The 20,626-nt window shown below is 46.5% G+C and overlaps 1 protein-coding gene across 2 annotated transcripts in view; it reads right to left on the bottom strand.

The window, feature by feature from the left end:
* Positions 1-5,487: 5,487 nt before the first annotated feature.
* PTDSS1 (phosphatidylserine synthase 1) overlaps positions 5,488-20,626 on the bottom strand; it is a 69,790-nt gene continuing 54,651 nt past the window's right edge. The window contains exons 10-13 of one of the 2 annotated variants that reach the window (XM_012467965.2): positions 19,011-19,110; positions 9,821-9,889; positions 8,929-8,998; positions 5,488-6,586 (exon numbers count right to left, since the gene is read on the bottom strand). In XM_012467965.2, the coding sequence (XP_012323388.1) occupies positions 6,477-6,586; positions 8,929-8,998; positions 9,821-9,889; positions 19,011-19,110 (349 nt within the window). In that variant the 3' untranslated portion in view covers positions 5,488-6,476. The remainder of the gene's footprint in view (positions 6,587-8,928; positions 8,999-9,820; positions 9,890-19,010; positions 19,111-20,626) is intronic. The other variant, XM_012467966.2, reaches the window with a different exon arrangement.

Below are 20,626 nucleotides of genomic sequence, written 5' to 3'. Positions count from 1 at the left end.
TTCAGCTTTCACCCATGATTTTGAACCAAGACGAGGGAGGGTTTACGGGGAAAAATGCTGAACACCAGCACAGCAATACCACACATTGGCTTCTGTGGTCTGAGAACAGCAGCAGGAATTCACGCCGTGATCGGAGGCTGTTTCCCACCTCAGCTAAGTGCGGGGCTGCTGCTGCCCAGCGTGTGAAATCTAAGCCAGGCACTGACCCACTGCTGGAATGGAAACTCAAACCTGCACAGCCTCTTGGCTTTGTGGCTCTTTCCTGCTCGTGGCAGCAATCAGAAGTCTGTTTCCAGTTAGGGAGCAGAACCTTGACTGATAAGAGGGGAAGAGAATTTCAAAAATCTTACAGGAAAACCTCCTCCTAGAAAGTTAATATGAGGGAGGTTTGCGAAGTGAGAACACTGGGGGTTATTTTGGGGTGGAGAGACACCAGATCACCAGGGTGGTGAGTATGGAAATGTCACTGTCACCTACTACCCCATCCCCCTCCTTGAAGAGTGGCATTTCAAAGTATTTGGCCAGTGAGTCATCAGAAAAAGGCTACTTTTTTCATTTTGGAAAAACACTGTATCACAGCAGGACATTTTGCTATCTGTTCTCCCAAGACATACCGTGGTAGGGGAGGACCCAACCCCTTAGAAATTAAAGCCATATGCACACCATATAAAAAAAAAATAACCCACCCAGGCCATTCCATTATTGCTGACCATAGGAATTCAGTATTTATAATTTACATTCTTTCCCATACTTTGCTGTTTTTCAGACGTGAAAAGTAGAGGTTTATGGCCTCACCAGATTGTAAATCACATTCCTGAGGGCAGAGGGAGCTGCTGCAGGGGAGAGAAATTGCCTTCTAACAGTCGCAGAATGTCTCAAAACACTGGGAAAAGAAGCCACGTGGAGTATGGGGACCCTGTTCAAGATCTGGCATCTCAACTCATTTCAGGCCACAGAAACAAAGGGATGTCAAGGCTGGAGTCTGTCTACTCAAAGGACACACGAGACGTCGAAGGCTGACACGTTATTCCATCCACAGAGCACAAAACCAGCCAACCACCCCCGGAGCCATCTGAAGAGGGCTTGGAGATGTGGCCATCTCTAATCAAGCAAGCACCTGAGATAAGAGTCTCCTCCCAAGGAGGAGGGGCATAGGTGTGGCAGTCTCCAGGGAACCAGCTCCTTGCCATCCATTTGCGAGCTCTGAGGCGGGTGAGGATCTGTGGGGCTGTGGTCTGCTGATGCGAATGAGACGTGTGCACAAGAATCAAGTGGAGGAGCCTGGCACAGAGCCTCAGGCTCTTGCTCTGGCAGCCCCCTGGCCCCCTCCTGGCCGTGTGTTCTGTGTGCAAGCTTGTGTTATTGTGGCTGCTGGGAGGATTCAGGCATGAGAGGGAAGGAGTTCGGAGAGCCCCACACAGGGTGTTTTGAAGGCTCCAGTTCACCAAATGCCTCTGTCTGGAAGTCATGTTAGCAGTGGCCCTAGTGAACTCTTATTCCCCTGCTCCTGGTCTGGATTTCATCCACTCTAAGAGAGGAGAGGATCCCTAACATTTTGAAAGCTGGAGATCATTCTTAAGCCTTTCCCACGCTGCACCCATAAAATACCTAATCAGTCCATGACGTATGCAGTTGGATAGAGGAGAATGAGCCCAAACAGCCCTTTGTCGGGCGGGTGGGAACAGTCAGGTTTACAGCCCAGATTTCCAGTATGAACTATTACATAAACCTTGCCTGCAATTTGACTCTGTAATTAAAGCTATTGTGTGTATACTTCAGACACGAAAATGAAGTATTTTGGTTTTTTAGTCTCAAATGTTAGAAAACCAATTTTCTTTTAAAGGCAGACACACTTTATTTCCTGTGGTTTGTAAATGCTTTACTCAGCATCCAGAACGGGGCCACACCCTATGCTGGAACACCAGGCTCTGACGCCCCGAGATGACTGCTCCGCAGGGCAGGAGGTTGAAGCTCGGAGCAAACCTTCCTGCCACCGCAGGGCATTGTTGGTGCCCACAGTTTGCAGACCCTCAGCAGGGTGATGTCTTGAGTATTCCAGTAACAAAGAAAAGCCAGCAATTAACTCCCGGGCACAAGAAGTACAAGCCGAGCCCAGATCACTTAAAGAGGCTGGGTGGTTGGTTGCATCAGCTGTGAAAGCAAAAAACCCTTGGGTAAATTCTATGATCTGAATGATGTTACTGTCCTCACTGGGGTTACGAGAGGGGAAAGGATTTGCCAACACCTTTCTCCACTCTGCTCCAAGAGGACAATGCTGAGGCTTAGGAGCCAGGGATGCAGGCAGGAAGCTTGTTATCACCCACCTCCCCACCAGGTGTACTGAATATAGAGCTAGAGACCAGGTTTCAACCCGATGTATCAGAGTATCACGAGGGATAAATTCAGCTTAGCCCTGTGAGGCCTTGCAAGTACCTGGACCTGTTGCAAACCCTTGAACGCTGTTAGACTGTGACAACAAATATCTTCTTGTAGGACAAGCAGCTTCAAAATTCCAGCTAACAATCAGCAGGAAAGGGAATATCAGAGTAGACCAAGTCACAGATGAACTTTCTGAAATGGACTAAAGGCATTTTTTAGTAAACATGGAAGAAAAGGAAGATTTTTACAATTCAGCATTCCTACAAACTAAAAAAAGAAAAAATCACATCCAACTGTCTTTCCTCTTCTTTGGTAGACATCGATGAAATAATTCCTTTAAATTCACAGAAGAGAGCAAAATTAAAAAGCCATATTTATTTAATGCATCAAATACCAAAGTTCAATTAAAGAAACGATTGCAATCTTCACCTGAGATAGTCCCAGCATCAGTTAGAATGAAGTGTGATAAAGGGAAATGTTGTAAGAACCTCTATGGCATGGCAACACGACTGCAGCCCACCAGCCTCAGCCATTACTGATACTGACCCTTGCAAAGAACCAGTCTCTAATAAATCCTGGGAATGTGCACACGCATGTGAAGGAAAGAGGCGCATTATGTAATGGAACACTGAGAGACGTCTTAGCTCTCCTTACAGTAATTTTTTTATTATTTTCGAGATAGAGTCTCGCTCTGTCACCCAGGCTGGAGTGCAGTGGCACGATCTTGACTCACTGGAACCTCCGCCTTCCAGGTTGAAGCAACTCTTTGGTCTCAGTCTCCCGAGTGTCAAGACTACAGGTGCTTGCCACCACGCCCAGCTAATTTCTGTATTTTCAGTAGAGACAAGCTTTCACCATATTGGTCAGGCTGGTCTTGAACTCCTGACCTAAAGCGATCCACCCACCTCGGGCTCCCAAAGTGCTGGGATTACAGGTGTGAGCCACCGCACCTGGCCAGCTCTCCTTACATCTTGATTTCAATCCTGTAAGTGGGAAATGGTAGGGAGCACTGTGTAGTCTACTGTGGGATTTCTAGTTGTCATAACAATAAGAACCATATAAATGGCGCCCACCTGGTAAACATCAGGGTGGGCCCAGGAACTCTGTAGGAGTCGCTGAACACATTCCAGTGGATGTTAACTCCCCGCCCCGCATCATAAGGGCTAGCTTCAGTCTGGCTGCCGATGGTTACATTTTTTCTACCCCACCTGGTGTTTAGCCTCCCCTTCTGTGTCCAACCTCCTCCACTTCCCAGTGACCCTGAGGGCCTCTGTAAGTGCAGGATTCTACCTGAAACCCTCCCAATTCCAAAGGGCAGACCTTGGCATAACAAGCATCACTCCAGGGTGCTACATGGTGGCTTCTGAGGGAAAACCAAGAAGGCTCAACCTGTGGTATTTGGTAGCAAATTTTATTTTCTCCTGGGTGAGTACCTTAGGAGCTTACTGTAGAAGTGGAGTCCTAGTGAAGATAAGACTGGCATTTATAGGACGTCTTGTATCATCAAAACGATACATGAAACATCCTAGCATTGCTGTGAGAGCGGTTTGGCCAAGGTTTCTATGAATGGTGAAAACAGATGCAAGAAATGTGGGAAGCAGCTTTGGGAAGACCAAGAATGAGAAAAGGGAAAAGAACCTACCACTGAATGCAATGCTACTTAAGGAGAAAAATACAGAAACCATTCTTCATGCTTGAGGTCCAAAACAACGTTGTCTCTTAGGAGGGCAGTTTACAAACAGAGAACATGAGATAATTTAAATCAAATCATTTCAGATATTGAATGATGATTCTGAAACAGGCATTCTATTTCCATCCATGTGAGGTCTATTTCCATAGAAACAGTGAAAAAAGTAGGCCAGACCCAGCAGTAAGGTTTCTAAAAGGAATGGCCTCTGTAGTTCTGGCCAGCCGTGGAAAGCACTGGTTTTGTAATGACTATAGTAAAGAGCTCTTACTGAAAGGGAAAAAGAAAGGGCATGGAAAGTATCTGAGGACCTTCCTTGCTATTTCTAACAGAGCCACGGAGAAAAAATGGTCTCATGCGCGCCCTGCTCTTCACACATGCCACAGTAAAGTTGAATTCGCCACCTGCGAAACAGCTGCCTCCTGTGGGCTGGCCTTGGAGGAAGAACACGTGCTCCATCAGTTGGGCCGAGGCTACAGTCAGAGGAGTGTGAAAGTATCAGGCCCAGTTCTCCTGGAAATGTGAACTGGAAACACTCAGTGAGGCACCCCAGGCCTCTCCCGGAAATGAACCTGGAAACACTCAGTGAGGCACCCCAGGCACAAGAAAGAAGAGACAGGTGTCCAATGGGCACAAGTATGTCATGCTTAGAAAAGCAGAACGCAAGATGAAACACACTTACTTATTTGCAAAGTAAGATGTTTAAATTGTACCTGTGTTTTAAAAAGTCCACTTTGATGGGTTATAAAAGTGCAGGCAGGTTTAATAAAACACGCACTTTGCTTCTCTTCCATCCTTTTGTAGGAAGCAGGCGGATGCTGGCTGGATGACATTTGAGAGCTCAGAGCTGAGCCCATCACGGACAAACCCCTCACTTGCCAAGTGAGCAGAGCCACGACGGACGCTTCTCCACTCCCGCAGAACCTACTATTGAGCCCTGAGCCCGCCGAGCACAGGATGTGACCCTGGCTGTGCAGGATTCATTCAACCCATTCCCCTTGGAACTGTTTTGCAGAAGAAGAAAAACATGACACTTCTATGGTTAAAGATTTCCTTAAAGGAAGAAGAGACATTGGAACGAACCTTTGTGCTCTGTGAAATGAGGGAACAAAAGGATTACTTTCAGTGAGTTGATATCTATAAGCTAATCAACTGAATACTGGCCTCTTGTTAGAGGAAAAAAAAAATCCAACTTGGAAACCATAAACAATGACTATATTGTTCATTTCCTGTTGGTCACTTGGGAAGTCTAAGAAGCAGGACATATATGGCCGTAAGCCCTTTAAAATACGTATCTTTTCTTTTTCCTTTTATCTAAAACACATACATAGTATCCTAAAGTCACTCAAAAAACACACTGACTGCTTATAGACAATGGGAGATACTAATAAGATGCAAGAAAAATGAACATTTTACAGACAGACCTTTGACAGGCTTTAATGTGAATCATTTTATTTAAAACAGGGATCCATCAGAGGTGGTGAACTATCAGGGTCAAGGTTCTAGAGCATGGCACGGATGAAGGGTAATACTCACCAGCACCTCACATGGGACTCAGTGACAATGTCGGCAACACACCATGGAAAGAGAACAAACCCGATGTAAAAGGCACCTGGCTGGGGAGAAGCTGTGGTGTCCACTGCCTCTCTAGCAGGTTTGCTTTTGTGCACGGAGGGTTAAGTCTGGATGAATCACGCTGGGAAGGGAATAATTGGAAGCAAGACTCCTAGGCAGGCAGCTACCCTCTCCTGACCGGTGTACACTCGCCACGTGGTGGAAGGTCTTAAAGGAGATTGAGGTTACCTAACAGAAATGCAATACCTCTCTCCCTTCTTCACTCTAGCAGGAAGGGGAACCCTTCCCCCAGTGTCAATTTCAGCAGCGGCTTTTAAAGGCTGTTAAAAAGCATCCTAACTTAAAAACAAATACGACAGTAACAAAATAAAAGACAGAAAAGTGGCCTGAACTTAAATCAATCAATGGGATGGTAGATTCATAAAAATAAAATAAAAACTGGTGATCAGTCCATTAACCGTGGGGTTAATGCCTTGTCTGAAGGAAGATGTTGACGCTGCATCCACCATACAGCAAGTGCGGAGCTGCTCCTGGCAACTGTAAGTGAACAGCTACCGCTTCCCTCCAGCACACCGCACTGCCACCGGTGACCGCGTGCCAAGTGCTGAAGTGAGAACAGACCCCACGTTGGCGAAGGCCCCCAGGCGATGATCTGCCTGACGCGGCCAGGTCTGTGGGAAACAAGACTTAACGATCTCAAATAATGACCCCCAAATGCCCTCGCCTCTTCCTGCTTGCCCTGTGCGCCTTGACCTCCTCACAGGGAGGTCCAGATGAGTTCCGTTTCCCTCTCAGTTCTAGGCACTCTGGAACATCTTTGATTAACCAGGGTCTTTCATTTCTTTCCAACGCCGTTGGTGACTTTTGACTTGGAATGCCGATTCCTTCTCCTGGAAGAATGGCTTTCGTTGTTGCCTGCATGCTTGGGTGGGCTGTCTTCAGAACCTGGCCAAAGGAATCAGAGCTCACCGTCAGCCTGGGATCCAGAGGTTGGTGGCTGTCTCTTTCCAGACCGCCCTAGGCTTGCAGGGGAACAGGTTTTTCCCTGATACGTGCGCTCCCCCTAGTGGCCTCATTCATAAATGAAGGCGAGGCGCTCAAAGTCAGAACTAGTACTGAAGGAGCCCAAGCCACCGCACGGGGTTCAAGGCAACAGCCTCCCAAAGTCTGGGTGGTTCCTGAAGCGTCTGTACATCTGCCCTATGTATGATGAACATGGTCATGATGGTGAGGACCAGAGTGAGAGCACAAGTGAAACAGAAGCCCAAACAAGAGACAATAGAACACACACCATGCGGTGCCCATCCTACCCTTGCAACCAAGGGTTCCCTCCCGTCACCTGCTCCACACCACTTTCTAAACTCCACATTGGGAAACATTCTTGATACTATAAAATCAGAGCTATTTCATGCCCTCTACCACTTGCTCTGGAGAACATCTTTACAAGTAACCAGGTCCCTGCTGCCCACAATAGAGGGCACTGGGCAGCCTCTGCTGTCCAGCTGAGCCTGTGTTCAGCCCCTGCCTGGCTTAGCAGCCAAGCCAAAGGGTTCTCTGCCCCAGGGCTCTGATCCAGCCCAGTAGGAAATCTCTACCAAAGACAGCCAACAACAAAAAAAAGTTGCCAGAGTTACTGTCTCCACTGTAAGTAGAATTTGGCTTAGACTAAGAGGTTCCCCCTTTGGAGGACTTCTGATTTTTGTTCTTTTTCTTTTTTTTTTTTTCATTATTGCATTTAGTAAATACATCTCTGCTATTGCTTAATTCTTTTCAGGGGAGAATCTGTAAGTGCCAAGGTTGTGTGTAAGGGGATGGTTCTAAATAAAATATCTGGGGAGTTCTTCTGCCCATCTCTATCAGATTACACAACGGCTCGCTCACTTATCAGCTCCTTGGTTCAGGAGAAACTTTCCCCAACAGGGAGGCCAGCAACTCAGCAGAGTGTATGCTAGTGTCTCCCCAGGGAGATCTTTGATGAGCCTGATGCCAAAAGAACTTAGGAGAATGACTGCAGCAGAGCGCTTTTTTCTGTCGGCCTGTTTCTCTGAGCAATTCCATGAGCTCAATTTCAGTCTTTAGTATATGTAATTTTCTTTCCTCAGCCAAGCTTCCCAATCAGCTTACGAGAATTGACAAGGAATTACTGTCCAATGAAGTCACCTCAATGTCATTATTCTACAAGTCTCATTGTTTGAAATAACCAGGAGGCCCCAAATCTTCCCAAAGTGATCCTTAGAGGCCAGTGGAGGCCCCTTAACTGCACTGAAATTGCTTACACTGCCCTGCCTCTTGAATAAATGCCATTAAAACCATCCCCCTCTTTTGAAAGGCTTTTCCTCCTGATAAACAATTCTTTTTTTTTTTTTTTTTTTAAGAGACAGGGTCTTGCTGTCTTCCAGGTAGGAGTACAGTGGTGCAATCGTAGCTCACTGCAGCCTCAAACTCCTGGGCTCAAGTGACCCTCCTATCTCTGACTCCTGAGTAGCTCTAACTATAGGCATGTGCCACCACACCTGGCTAATTTTTTAGGCTTTTTGTAGAGATAGGTCTTGCTGTGTTGCCCACGCTGGTCTCAAACACCTGGTCTCAACTGATCCTGCCATGGCCTCCCAAAGTGCTGGGGTTACAGGTGTGAGGCACTGTGCCTGGCCCGAAATATAATTCTTCCTCTTCACTTATGGTGAAAGCCAAGAGGAAGAACGTTCCCATCAGGGTGCTGGAAACAGTGTGGGGCTTGTTATGTTTTCTGCCTCACAAAGGGCAGAGCTACATGAAGCCTCTTGTTAGAAACCAAGTTTTTCAGGTAGATCCTGTGAGCACTTTGCATGTTTCTTTTTCTTTTTCTTTTCGTTTTTTTTTGAGACGGAGTCTCACTCTGCTGCCCAGGCTGGAGTGCAGTGGTACAATCTCAGCTAACTGCAACCTCTGCTTCTAAGGTTCAAGCAATTCTCCTGGCTCAGACTCTTGAGTAGCTGGGATTACAGGCACCCACCACACCTGGCTAATTTTTGTATTTTTAGTAGAGATGGGGTTTCACCATGTTGGCCAGGCTGGTCTCGAACTCCTGACCTCAAGTGATCCTCTCACCTTGGCCTCCCAAGTGCTAGGATTACAGGCTTGAGCCACTGTGCCTGGCCAATATGTGTTTCTTAATAAGTGACAGGAGACATTCGATGGGTAGGCCTGAGACCCTTCAAGGCTTATATCATCTCCACTCAGAGAATAAGTAATAATTCTACATCTCAAGGACCCAGTAAAATTTTAAACAATGAACAAGAACAAGATACCTTTTGTACCTTTCCTGTGATGCCAGGAGATGTCTGGACTGTAGGTGCCATCTTCACACTCTGAGTAGGTCTAGGGAGAGAGACAGGCTTAGTGAGGAGCTTCAGGACCTCCCCCGGAGGAGCGGCAGGGGAAAAAGGCGAGCACGCTGCGTCCCTGCCTCTGCCAGGCTGCGATCATCACTAGTGAGTGGCAGAATCCCCCTGTGCTTATTTCTCAGCTATAAAATCAAGCTGCTTTCCTCTCCAGGGTGACGTGGAATATACCTTCCATAACATGCCTTTAATTCTTTAGACTGAAGGTGTAAATGAAGGATGAAAGTGTTATTTTTACTTAAAAAAAAATTACCGTCTACCAGACTACCATCATGTTTCAAAGCCGTTCATGTCTATTTTCTATTTCATCCTCATATCTACTAAATGAAGGTCAGGGCAAGCGTTTGCCTAAGGGCGCCACAGGCTGGAACACAGGTAGAGGCTGCCACACAGTTCAAGAGCTGGGGAGAAAACCCAGCTTCCAAAGCTAGTCCAGGGCTTTCCCACCACTTTTTTTTTTTTCTCCAAACAAACATAATTGTTAAACCCCTTACAAGACCCATTCACACCAAGCCATCCCGGCTGTCGAGCCTCCATCTCTCCCCTGCATTTCCTGTGGACACCTGGGAACCTGTCATTTCCCTGGACAGATAAAAATACTGACCTACTGAAGACAGCAGTCCTAAGCAGGGCCAGCAACTGCTAGGAATGACTTGCACACGCTCAGGTTTCTGCAGTGGCAGGCCTGGAGGCCCGATCTCAGTGCTCGTCTCGCCATATCCTTACAGGCATGTACTCTGAGCTAACCTGCTGAGCCCGGGCTGATAAATAAAGGCCATCCCTGCCTCTCCTTCCATACCTTTTCTCGTTGACCACAGTGTTCTGCATACCAAACCATGCCATACAGACAGAGGAAAGTGGTGAAAGCCTGGAAGAGAAAAACAAATGATGTTGCACAAGAAAATTCAATTACCCAGAACTTCAGGGTTTCAATGGGAATTCATGCAGGATGGCTCAATGCATTTCTGCCGTCTGGACGCCAGTTACAAAACGGCTGGACGTGGCAGAGATCGGACCCCAAGGGGAGGGTGCACATCCAAAGCTTCTGACAACAAGGGTTATGATGAGACCACAGTTACTATTTGTGACTCTAGTATCAGAAAGCAAGACCATTTTCAGATGTGGGATATAGTGGGATGCATTTTCCTGAGAGCTTTGCGGGTTCTGCTCAAGAAGACATAGAGGATTCTATGTTCTACTTCTGATTTTCAGGGCCCATCCTCTCCCAGCTTCCCCCATCCCAGGAGAGTGCTAAGAGGATTCTAGGGGGAAGAGGTCACCATGGCACCTGAGGGCCCAGTGATGAACACTCCCGGGGTAGAGGGTGGGGAGCTCGGCAGGACAGGGCTGCCTTGCTTTTCCCTGTTTTCTTGGTTATACAGATAGGAAAACAACGAGAAAATAAAGATGCTCTGTAAGGCCCTGAGTGGAATGAGAAGGGTGTGGCCTGTGGGTGCCCAGAGGCAGGGACAACCTCTACTCCACACTTGTCCCACCCACTGACCCTGCACCATGCCCCAAATTAGACCCTAATTTAAGGAAAGAAAAGCAGAGACCAGAATCCAAAGTTTCAAAACATGTCAAAAAATCGAAGGTTGGGAAAAGTCTCTGGCTGCTTAGACTGCATACCAAAGGTGAGAGGGAGGGAGGGCCAGTGGGGAGAGTGAGGCTATGAATCTCCCCGGCCTCACCTTCCCCACTGCAAGCAAAGCAACTGGAACAAAGCAAGGCAACTGTCTGTTCCTTCCGAATTCCTCACTCTAGAAACCCATTCACACCAAGTCATCACGGCTGTCGAGCCTCCATCTCTCCCCTGCATTTCCTGTGGACACCTGGGAACCTGTCATCTCCCTGGACACCTATCATCTTGCACCAGCCATGGTGGGACCTTCTCAAGGAAACAATTTTAGTTCTAAGAATCAGAACTTTAGATCCGAAAGGGTCACCTCAGAGATCCTTAAATTCATTGCCCCTCATTTTCCAGAAGAAGAATGAAAGCTCAGAGAGGTGAACATTGGAGCCAGAACTCAGGCCTCTTGAAACCCCCAGATCTGAGTTTAAGGGATGGCTATTGATATAAACAAATATTGGCTTTATGCCTATATAGCTTTATTTCTCCATCCATATATCCATCCTCTGAGAAAGAAAAGCATCATGGGAACAGCCAACAGCAGCAGCTTCCACTCTGCACAGGCAGAGTCCAGTGGTGGAGCAGAGGTAGGGCGGGAAGGCAGGGCTGTGAATTCCATCACGGCAGCTTGCAGTCTAGCTTTGGCCCAGTTCCTTTATCGGCGACATTTCCTGGTGGCTGCTGGATACACAGCGCCATCTTAGTTCCAAAAAAGAATGGAGACCAACACTCCGGCTGGCCTTCCCATTCCATGCCAGTCACATGGGGGCAGGAACAGTGGCAGGGTGGAGAGAGAATGAGAGCACAAGGAGTGCCACTGGTTCATTTCATATTAAACCCATGTGCAAACTGGCATGTATCTACAGGTTAAGGATTTTTAAAAATTAGGCCATGAATGAATCCATTAAAACTGCAAAGTGAAAATGACTTCCAACCTTTAACACACTCTAATGCTTGCCCAGATTTCTTATATATACCAACGTTAAGTGTGCCATTTCCATGCCATGGAAAGAGTGGGAAGGATTAGAAATGATTTGCAGAACGTAAGCCTGTGTGTGCGTTAGGCCCATTACAAAGAGCAAAACAGGCCAACCTGGGTTTCACACAGGGGACTGGGGGGTTAGGTTCCACCTCCCCAAACCAGAGGGCTGTGGGAAGGCGGGTCCCTCCACTAGACCGTCATTGCAAACTCTGACCACCAGAGGGCAGCCACGCGGGGCTCTTCCCTTCCCCAGCCCAAGGCCCTACCGGACTGCAGTGGCAGCTGCCGCTCCCTCCAGCAGCAAACAGCAGGCAGGTGGGGAGCAACAGGTGCTTATTATCACAATCGCCACACAAAGGGTCTGCTGTGATTGCCAAATCTACTTCACCTGCGTACAAAGAGGCCCATTTTACACTTGTTCCAGCAGACAGAAGCTGGTAATTTACAGGTTTGCAATCACACCTGTGGAAATCTAGGCACGTACTCACTGAAAATGCCAAGGCTCAAATTTAAAATAGCAGTTGCACACTTTGTTTAAAGAAAGGGCGGGGGAGCAAGAAAAATCGACGTGGGATGAGAACCAGGCTGTCCAGGACCACGGGGCTGGCGGTAATGAGGGCGCAGACCCCAGCTTGGCTTCCACATTATGGTAATGAGCATTCAAATTAATGACCGCCGAGCAGACAGCCGCGCTTCTGGAGAAGCTTATTAACCAGCACCCGGGATCTTTGCTTCCGCATTAATCTCAAGCTCTGTGTGCGCTCTCTTACCAGGCCAGGGGAGTAATTAGGGGCTTTGCTTGTCTGAGTGGTGCACAGGCACAGTGTAACTTGAAGCTCTCTTATTGAATAATGTTCGCCTCTACTCCTGGGTCTGAGATCAATCTTGCTCTTTATAATGAAGGTCAGGAATATAAAAAAGTGCCAAGACCTTGTTTCTGTTCTTCTTTGAATGTAAATGTGGGAGGCAGTAGAGACCCCTAATCATCCAGTCGGGGCTACTTTTCAGGCCAGATCCCTCTCTGATGTCTCATCCCTGGTAAGTCTAATCAGAGATTCTGCCTGTCTTCAAAATCCTGCTCATCGTCCCCGGCCTGACCTCTTATTAAAGAATCCCAGCCTCAGTCAGCTCCTTTCCCAGGACATGTTCCCCGAGCTCGAGCTCTTAACCTAATCCCAGGACTCCAAGAGCGCCCTCCACATGGGCTCCTCCCAAGTCTTTTATCTCCCAATGACCAAATCTTTCCAGTGTTACTGAAGATTAGAATTTCCCATAAAACAGGACACGTCCACCTGTAAATTCTAAAGGTTCCTCAAACCCAAACCCCCTGAAGCAAATTCACCTCCTCCTTTCAATGGGCTTCTCTTATATCCCCCAATTTTTCACTAGCAACGGTGGCCACACAGTGGCACCAATTAGAACCTTTGGAGTGGCACTCAAGTCCCCTCCCAGTGATCACAAGAGGAATGGCATCCTGTTAAGCTGATTCCTTAAACAACTCTCAGATCCAGCCCTTTCTCTGCATCTTCAATGCCTCTGCCGTGGTTCCGCCTCAGTTACTTGTCAGCTAGGCCTGGCAGCACCTCTGACTGCACCTCCTGGACCCAACCCATCTTCCCTCTAGACTCTCCCAGCCTCCATGGTGTTTCTCCATAAGACACAAATCAGACCACATTGTTTTCCCGCTTAAAAATCGCCAGGACTCCAACTACAGCCGCACGAACCTTCCTAAGCAGGAGACCGTGTCCTACTCTTCATCCAACTCGCTGTCTTCACTGTCACTCCTCAAACAGGTCATCACCTTCCTGAGCCACTGGGCACTCTCACAGGGTCCTGTCTTTGTATGTGTGTCCCCCAGGCACCTGCATGTCGCTAGTCTTTGTCTCTTGAACTCATTCCTGTGTTCCCCAAGAAGCTACTGAGTGCCTCCTATGCACTAGGCACTGTGCTTGAGACAGTGGGGACAAAAAGATGACTTCGACTTATTCTTTGTGAGCAAGAAGTGCCATGTGGAGGAAACAGATAGGAGCAAAACCAATTTCACTGCACTGGGGTTAGAACTGAGAGTTACGTACAAAGTGTGACTGGTCCTGAGGAGGGAGCTATCTGCTTGCCTTGGAGGTCAGAGCATATTTCATGGAAGGCATACACAGAAGTTGGTTTTGGGGTATCAGTTTTACCAGGTAGATAAGGCAGGGAAAGTCTTTCAGATCAGGCAGCAAAACATCATGGGAAGGGCAAAAGAAGTCTGGCAGGATGACTTCTTTAGGGAACTACAAGCAGACAGGTGCAGCCTGAGAATAGAGTACAAGGGGCCAGATGTGATGGAGTGCTCCCATTACGAAGACAGATTTTGTAATTCATCTGGGAGGTTTCATGGTAGGGAGCCTTCTTCCTTCTTGAAGTTTCTTCCTATGTGGAGGAAGCTTCACTGCTTCCTTCCACCACTCACTGCTTCCCTAGGGAGGAGTCACACCTTGACTGGTGACTCTAAGGAAGCTGGCATTTCCTAAAAAAGGTGAATTCTCAGTAATGAAGATGCTACTCTGATCCCCTATCTTTCCTCTACCTTACTTATCTCTTACTTATTTTTTAACTCAGGTGGGGAAAAATATTTTGTTACTGTGCCCTCTCAAGCCTCCAACCAGAGAGAATGATTCTTAGCAGGGGAAAGAGATTGAGTTCTGAATTTTGGAAGATCATCTTGACAGTAGCATGGAGAATGGATTTGGAGGGCAGAATGGTAAGAAAATGGGTGTCCTGACAGCTGCAGAGGCAGTGGGAATGGAGAGGGGGTGGAGTTGAGCTACACGGTCCAATTAACAGAGCTCAGTGACTTGCTGATTCAAAGAGTGTTGGAGGACAGGAAGCAGCCTCCAGATTTTTAACTGGGGCCTGGGGGGTTGGGGGACAGCCAGCTGTTCACTGCAACCCTTAAAAATCCTGCTCAAATATCACCAAGGAGCCTTCCCCAACCCCCAGCATGTCTGCTGCTCTAAGAATGCTTTAGGCTTATGCACATACATCTTTTATAGTATTTATCACATATGAACATAATTAGTTTGCATGTCTAATTGCCATCTGAACTCAGAGATCCTTGGAGGGCAGTGATGAAGAGCAGCTCCCTAGAGAGAATGTCTGGGTTTGAGTCCTGGTTCTGCCACTTACCCACCTATGTGACCTTGGGCAAGTTGGTGAACTTCTTTGTACCTCTTTTCCCCATCTATAAAAGAGGGATCATAAAATACCTTCCCTCAAAGTGTAAAGATCAAATGTGCAATTCATGAAAGTGCTTAGAAAATTGGTACCCAAAAGTGGGATGGCTACTATAACAAATACTTGAAAATGTGGCAGCAGATTTGGAACTGGCTGAGTGTTCTCTTCACCATGTACTGCTAATGGGTAGGGGCTGAGATAATTTGGAGGAGCAGGCTAGGAAAAGCCTGTATTGCTAAAATGGAGCATTAAGGGCAATCCACGTGAGAGCTCAGAAGAAAAGAGAGAAAGCCTCAGTCTTCTTAGAGATTACTTAAATGTTCATGACCAGAATGCTGGTAGCAACATGAACGGTCAAGGCCATTCTGATGAGGTCTCAGATGGAAATGAGGAGCGAAGACTGGAAAGTGGAGTAAAGGACATCCTTGTCATACAGTAGCAAAGAACTTGGCTGAATTGTGCCCATGCCTGAAGGCTTTCTGGAATGTGCAACCTAAGAGCAATGAACTAGGATATCTGGTGGAAGAAAGCCACACAGCAAAGCATACAGGCTACTGTGTGGCTACTTCTGACTGCATACAATGAAATGTGAGAGGAAAAAAATGACTTAAAGACAGAATTTATAATTAAAAGGGAAGCAGAGTGGAATAACCTGGAAAATTCAAAGCCTAGCCATACAAAGAGAAAAAAGCAAATTCCAATCACTAAGGGTGAGGCCACATGACTGTTAAAGAGATTACCATGGAAAGAAAGAAACCAGGGGCCATTCATCAAGAAAATGGGAAGAAGACCCCTGAAAGCAAAAGCATATCTGAGATCTTCAAGGCTGCCCCTTCCATCACAGACCCAGAGCTCTAAGAGGGCAGAATAACTTTGGGTTACAGGTGTGGGGAGCCCTCCATGGGCTCACTGACCAGGGCTACCTAGGGGCTCTACTACCATATTTTAGCAGAGTGCTCCTTGGCTGCCTTTTAGCTGTGGCTCAAGTGGGCCGTGGTGTGGCCTGGGCTACCACTCTAGAAGGTATAAGCTACAAACTGTGGTGGTGTCCATGTGGCGTTAATTCTGCAGGTATGCAGAATGCAAGAGCTGTGGAGGCCATGGCCTCCTCCACCTAGATTTCAAAGGATGTGGTGAACTGCCTAGAAGACTAGACAAAAACCTGCCACGGGGGCAGTGTCACTGCAGAGAGCCACTAGTAAGCGGGGCAATGCAAAGGAGAAATGTGGGGCTGGAGCCACCAAAGAGGGGCAGTGGGAGCAGGGTAACCCCAACACCACAGAACTGCAGGGCCGCCAGTGTGCAACTCCAGGCTGAAGCACTGGCTGAACCCGGCATAGCCATAAGGGTGGAGTTGCCGGGCTTGGGGCCCAACTCCTGCCCGAGGCCAGGATGTAGACCATGAAGTCAAAGGAGATTATTCTCCAGCTTTAAGATTTAATGTTTCCCTGTTGGGTTCTAGACTTACTTGGGACCGCTTATCCGTTTCTTCTTGGCCATTTCTCCTTTTTGGATTTGGAATATCTATCCTATGACTATCCCACTATTGTATTGTGGAAGTAGACGACAGGTTTGATTTCACAGGCTCACGGCTGGCATAGTTCTTGGCTGTGGCTCAAGTGGACGTTGCTGTGGCTTGGGCTACCACTCTGGAAGGTACAGGCCAGAAACCTTGGTGGTGTCCATGTGATGTTAATTCACCCCAGGATGAATTGTGCCTTGACACTCACTCATATCTGATTTAGATGAGACTCTGAACTTTGAACTTTTGAGTTGATGCTGGGTCAAGTTAAGACTTTTGGGACTACTGGGATGAAATGAATGTATTTTGTATGTTGAGAAGCAGGGGTCGGGGTGGAATGCTATGGCTTGAATGTCCCTGCCAAAACTCACGTTGAAACTTAACTGTCAATGTAATGGTATTGGGAGGTGGGGCCTTTAAGACATGATTGGTTCATGAGGCGTGCACCCCATAAATGGATTGATGCCAGCATTGCAGGAGTGGGGTTGTTATCACAGGAGCGTGTTAGTGATCATGGGAGTGGGCTCCTGATAAGAAGGGTAGGTCTGGCCCACCTCCTGCTGTCTTGCATGCTCACTTCCACCTTCTGCTCTTCCATCATCATGGGGTGGCCCTTGCCAGATACTGGCACCATGCTTTTGGCCTTCCCAGCCTTCAGAACCATGAACCAAATAAAGTACTGTGATTTAATTTCTCTATAAATTACCAAGCCCATGGTATTCTGTTGTAGCAACTGAAAATGGACTAAGACAGTGACCAGAGAGGGCTTCTTGGATAGGTGGCTCGAGAAGATCTTTCTGGCTACTGCTGCCAGGGGGGCAGTGGCGAGGAGGCAGCTGGGAGGCCTGTGACTTGCTGTGGTGAGGAGGGCGGTCTGTCTTGTCCTGGGAGTCCTGCCTGTCTCACCCTCCCTGTGGGCCCATGGTTCTCTGGTACCCAGTGAAGAGAGCACCCACCTCTGCCCCTGCAGTCAGGTCCTATTACAATTCAGACTTGAGGGGCACAGGCCAGAGACACATCCGAGAAGGGCACAGGGAGAATCCCTAGGCATGTCTAACACATTTCCCTAACGGTTCCTTACATCTAGTCTCACTGACATGAAAAAATATATTTGGGCATTAATTCTGTCGCTTAAATACAAAGGAGATCATTATTCCCTTTTATTGTTCAAGATGAAACAGGATAGAACAGGCTCCCTGTGCCTTGGCACAGTTACGATTTCTAAAAAGTAACCCTAAAAATAGATACCATTAAAGGTGATAAAAGACTCGTTAAAAATACAAAGGTTAGTCTTGCCAAAAAAGAGAAAAGAAAAAATCAGACCTAAATGTGATTAAGCCTCTAGATCCAATTACCAATTTACAGAAAATACAGAGGACAAAGAAATATGTTAAATTACAAGATAGGATGAAAATCAGTAAAATCCAGACTCTGGGAAAATCTATAGGACAAAAGAGCTGCTTTCTTCAACCGATAAATTACGAGGGAAAAGGGTGAGCGATAGAAGGAAAACCTGTGGATTAAGACTTAAAAGGCATGCTGACCAATCACAATGGGTGACTGTGGACTCAAATACATTGTTAAATAAATAGGAGCTTTAAGAAAAGGTAATTTGAATGCTGATTAGGTATTTGATGATATTAAGGAATTATTAATTCTTTTTTCAGATACGATAATGGTAGGGTGGCTGCATTAAATCTAAAAAGCATCCTGAGCTTCTTTTAGTGATCCATCCTAAGGTATTAAATAAAGGTGATCTGTTTCAAAATAATTCAGGGTTGGGGCAGTGAGTGCAGCATAAAGGGAAACACAATTGGCCATGAGTTGATAACCGATGATGGTGGGTACGTGAGGGGTTATCTACTCTCTCTACTTGAACATGTTTGAAATTGTCTATGATTATTTAAAAAGCCCAATAAATTGTCTAGACTAAGTGAAAAATCTTAAGCTTAAATATAAAATAAGAACCTTTCTTCAAAATAGTAACTTCAAATATTTAAATGAAGAATGGCAGTCATAAAATGTGTAAGTGGGTAATATCTTACTTCATTGGAAAGGCGAGGGAAGAGGCCCAGAGCCAAAGAACCAACGCTTAGGCGGGCGGCCCTCCAGGCTCTGCGCTTCAGAGTGGAAGGTTATATCCAGGCTTGGGTTGTAAAGTGGGCCTGGAGGGCAGAAGCGGCATGACCGAATTATCTTCCAAAACATATTTTATTGCCTATGAACAATATGTCCTTGTATACATAAATTCATGTGCTATGATATGTATGTTAAATGTATATGGCACATGAGGGTGATGAGAAAGGAAAGTGCACTGTGATGGTCCCTGTCCCTTCATGGCAGTCCCTAAATGCGTCGCCTGTGTAGACAAATCCCCGTGAGTGAAGTAAATGCACTTGTGTACCTGACGAAGGCGTCTGACTGGAACCTGCCAAGGTGACCCATTTCAGATACTGTGTAGCTGTCTGTGTTTTATTCTTGAACTTAAGGCTGGTGCCCGGTCTCAGACAATTACAAGTAGAACACCTTTCTATGATTTTGTAAGGAAACTTGATGCAAAAGAGGGTTTTTTCCCTCTCCGTTTAAAGTGACACTATGAGAGTTTAGCTAATGCCTTTGGTTAAAATGCAATGACTTACCACACAAAGAAGCCAAAGCACAACATAGAGTATTTGGGTCTTAGAGAAGAGATCTTGTCCAAATTTTATGCAAACAATAGCCTCCAGGAAACCAATGACCCTAATTAGAGAACAGAGGTTAAATATTAATCCATCTTACCAGAGCATACACATTATCCAAAATATGCATGATGGAATTAAAAAGTTCAACTCATCACAAGATTACTGCCCCAAACACTGGTAGCAGGTACCCCACAAAATAACACTATTCAAGCTAACTGCATTTACTTCGGAAGTAATCAAGTTTTTTCACCTCTTCCTTCTGCCCAGACCAAAATCTTGACTCACACATTTTAATAGCTAGGGGCACCCAGCATCACCTAACTCAGCACCTTCACTGCCATCGGGGTGGGTGATCACGTCACCTCTGCTGGAACCCTCTCAGGCATAGGGAACCTTCTACCTTTGCAAGGTGGTTTATTTTTCTGGTCAAACTCTTTAGCGGTTAGAAAGCTTTTCCTTGTCTCAGGCTGGTATCTACCTCTTATACCTCCTACCCTGGGTCCTAACACTACCCTAGCATGTCACATGTGAGAAAGCATCATTTCAGTGAAGGAACACAGAAGGCTTTTTCACTGTACTCCTGAAGTCTAGACTGTGATTAAGAGGCTAGGTGGCTGCCACACAGGGTGTTTGACCCTCCCAAGGAAGCCTTTCAATAATTCGAAGGCATCAATCACATTCCTTCCCAGCCTTCTAAGAATTTCCAGATTAAATATCCCTTGTTTTTGGTGACAATATAAACCCTTTAGCCTCTCTTAATCTGTAAAAAATTGGGCTAAATAAAATAATTTTTTTAAAATGCCACACACTTCATATTTTCACCTTTAAAGAATTAAAAAAGCTCTTGTGTTCTATATCAAAATCAGGCCTTTTAAAGGTTCAGGGCTTGGAGGTAAGAACAGGTTAGTTAAGGTTGACATAGTGAGGTGAGGATGACATGAGATCCCAGGCAGCATAAGAACGCTGATTTCAGACAAGTCAATTTTATGCATTCCTTGCTCAAGATGACATCTGGACACTCCAGGATTGGTGTACTCACACAGATGTTTTCTAAAAAGGCAAGAAGGGGCAGGGCGTGGTGGTTCACTCCTATAATCCAGGATTTTGGGAGGCTGAAGTGGGCGGATCACTTGAAATCAGGAGTCAGGAATTCAAGACCAGCATGACCAAGATGGTAAAACCCCATCTCTGCCAATAATACAAAATTTAGCCAGGCATGGTGGCATACACCAGTTGTCCCAGCTATTTAGGAGGCTGAGGCAGGAGAATCACTTGAGCCTGGGAGGTGGAGGTTACAGTGAGCCAAGATGGCACCACTGCACTCGAGCCTGGGAAACAGAGTGAGACTCCGTCTCAAAAAAATTTAAAAAAAGGCAAGAAGGGGCCAAGAAGGCCCTTGATCCCCCTGCTTATTGGCAGACACGGTGGTCACTGCCATCATCGAAAGTGTGGATGGCTCTAAACAATGCCTGGATGCCTGGAGTTAGAACCACTTCAGCAAAACAGAAAAATCAACAGAAAGTCTCCTGAATGTGTTTTTAGAGAGTTTGGGGCTGTCTTTTCCCCTAGCCCAA

The sequence above is a fragment of the Aotus nancymaae genome, unplaced genomic scaffold (genome assembly GCF_030222135.1).
Source record: "Aotus nancymaae isolate 86718 unplaced genomic scaffold, 86718_ANA_hifiasm-v0.15.2.pri h1tg000036l, whole genome shotgun sequence".
In the NCBI taxonomy this organism is placed as follows: Eukaryota; Metazoa; Chordata; class Mammalia; order Primates; family Aotidae; genus Aotus; species Aotus nancymaae.
This window is presented reverse-complemented; position numbering and strand designations above follow the sequence as displayed.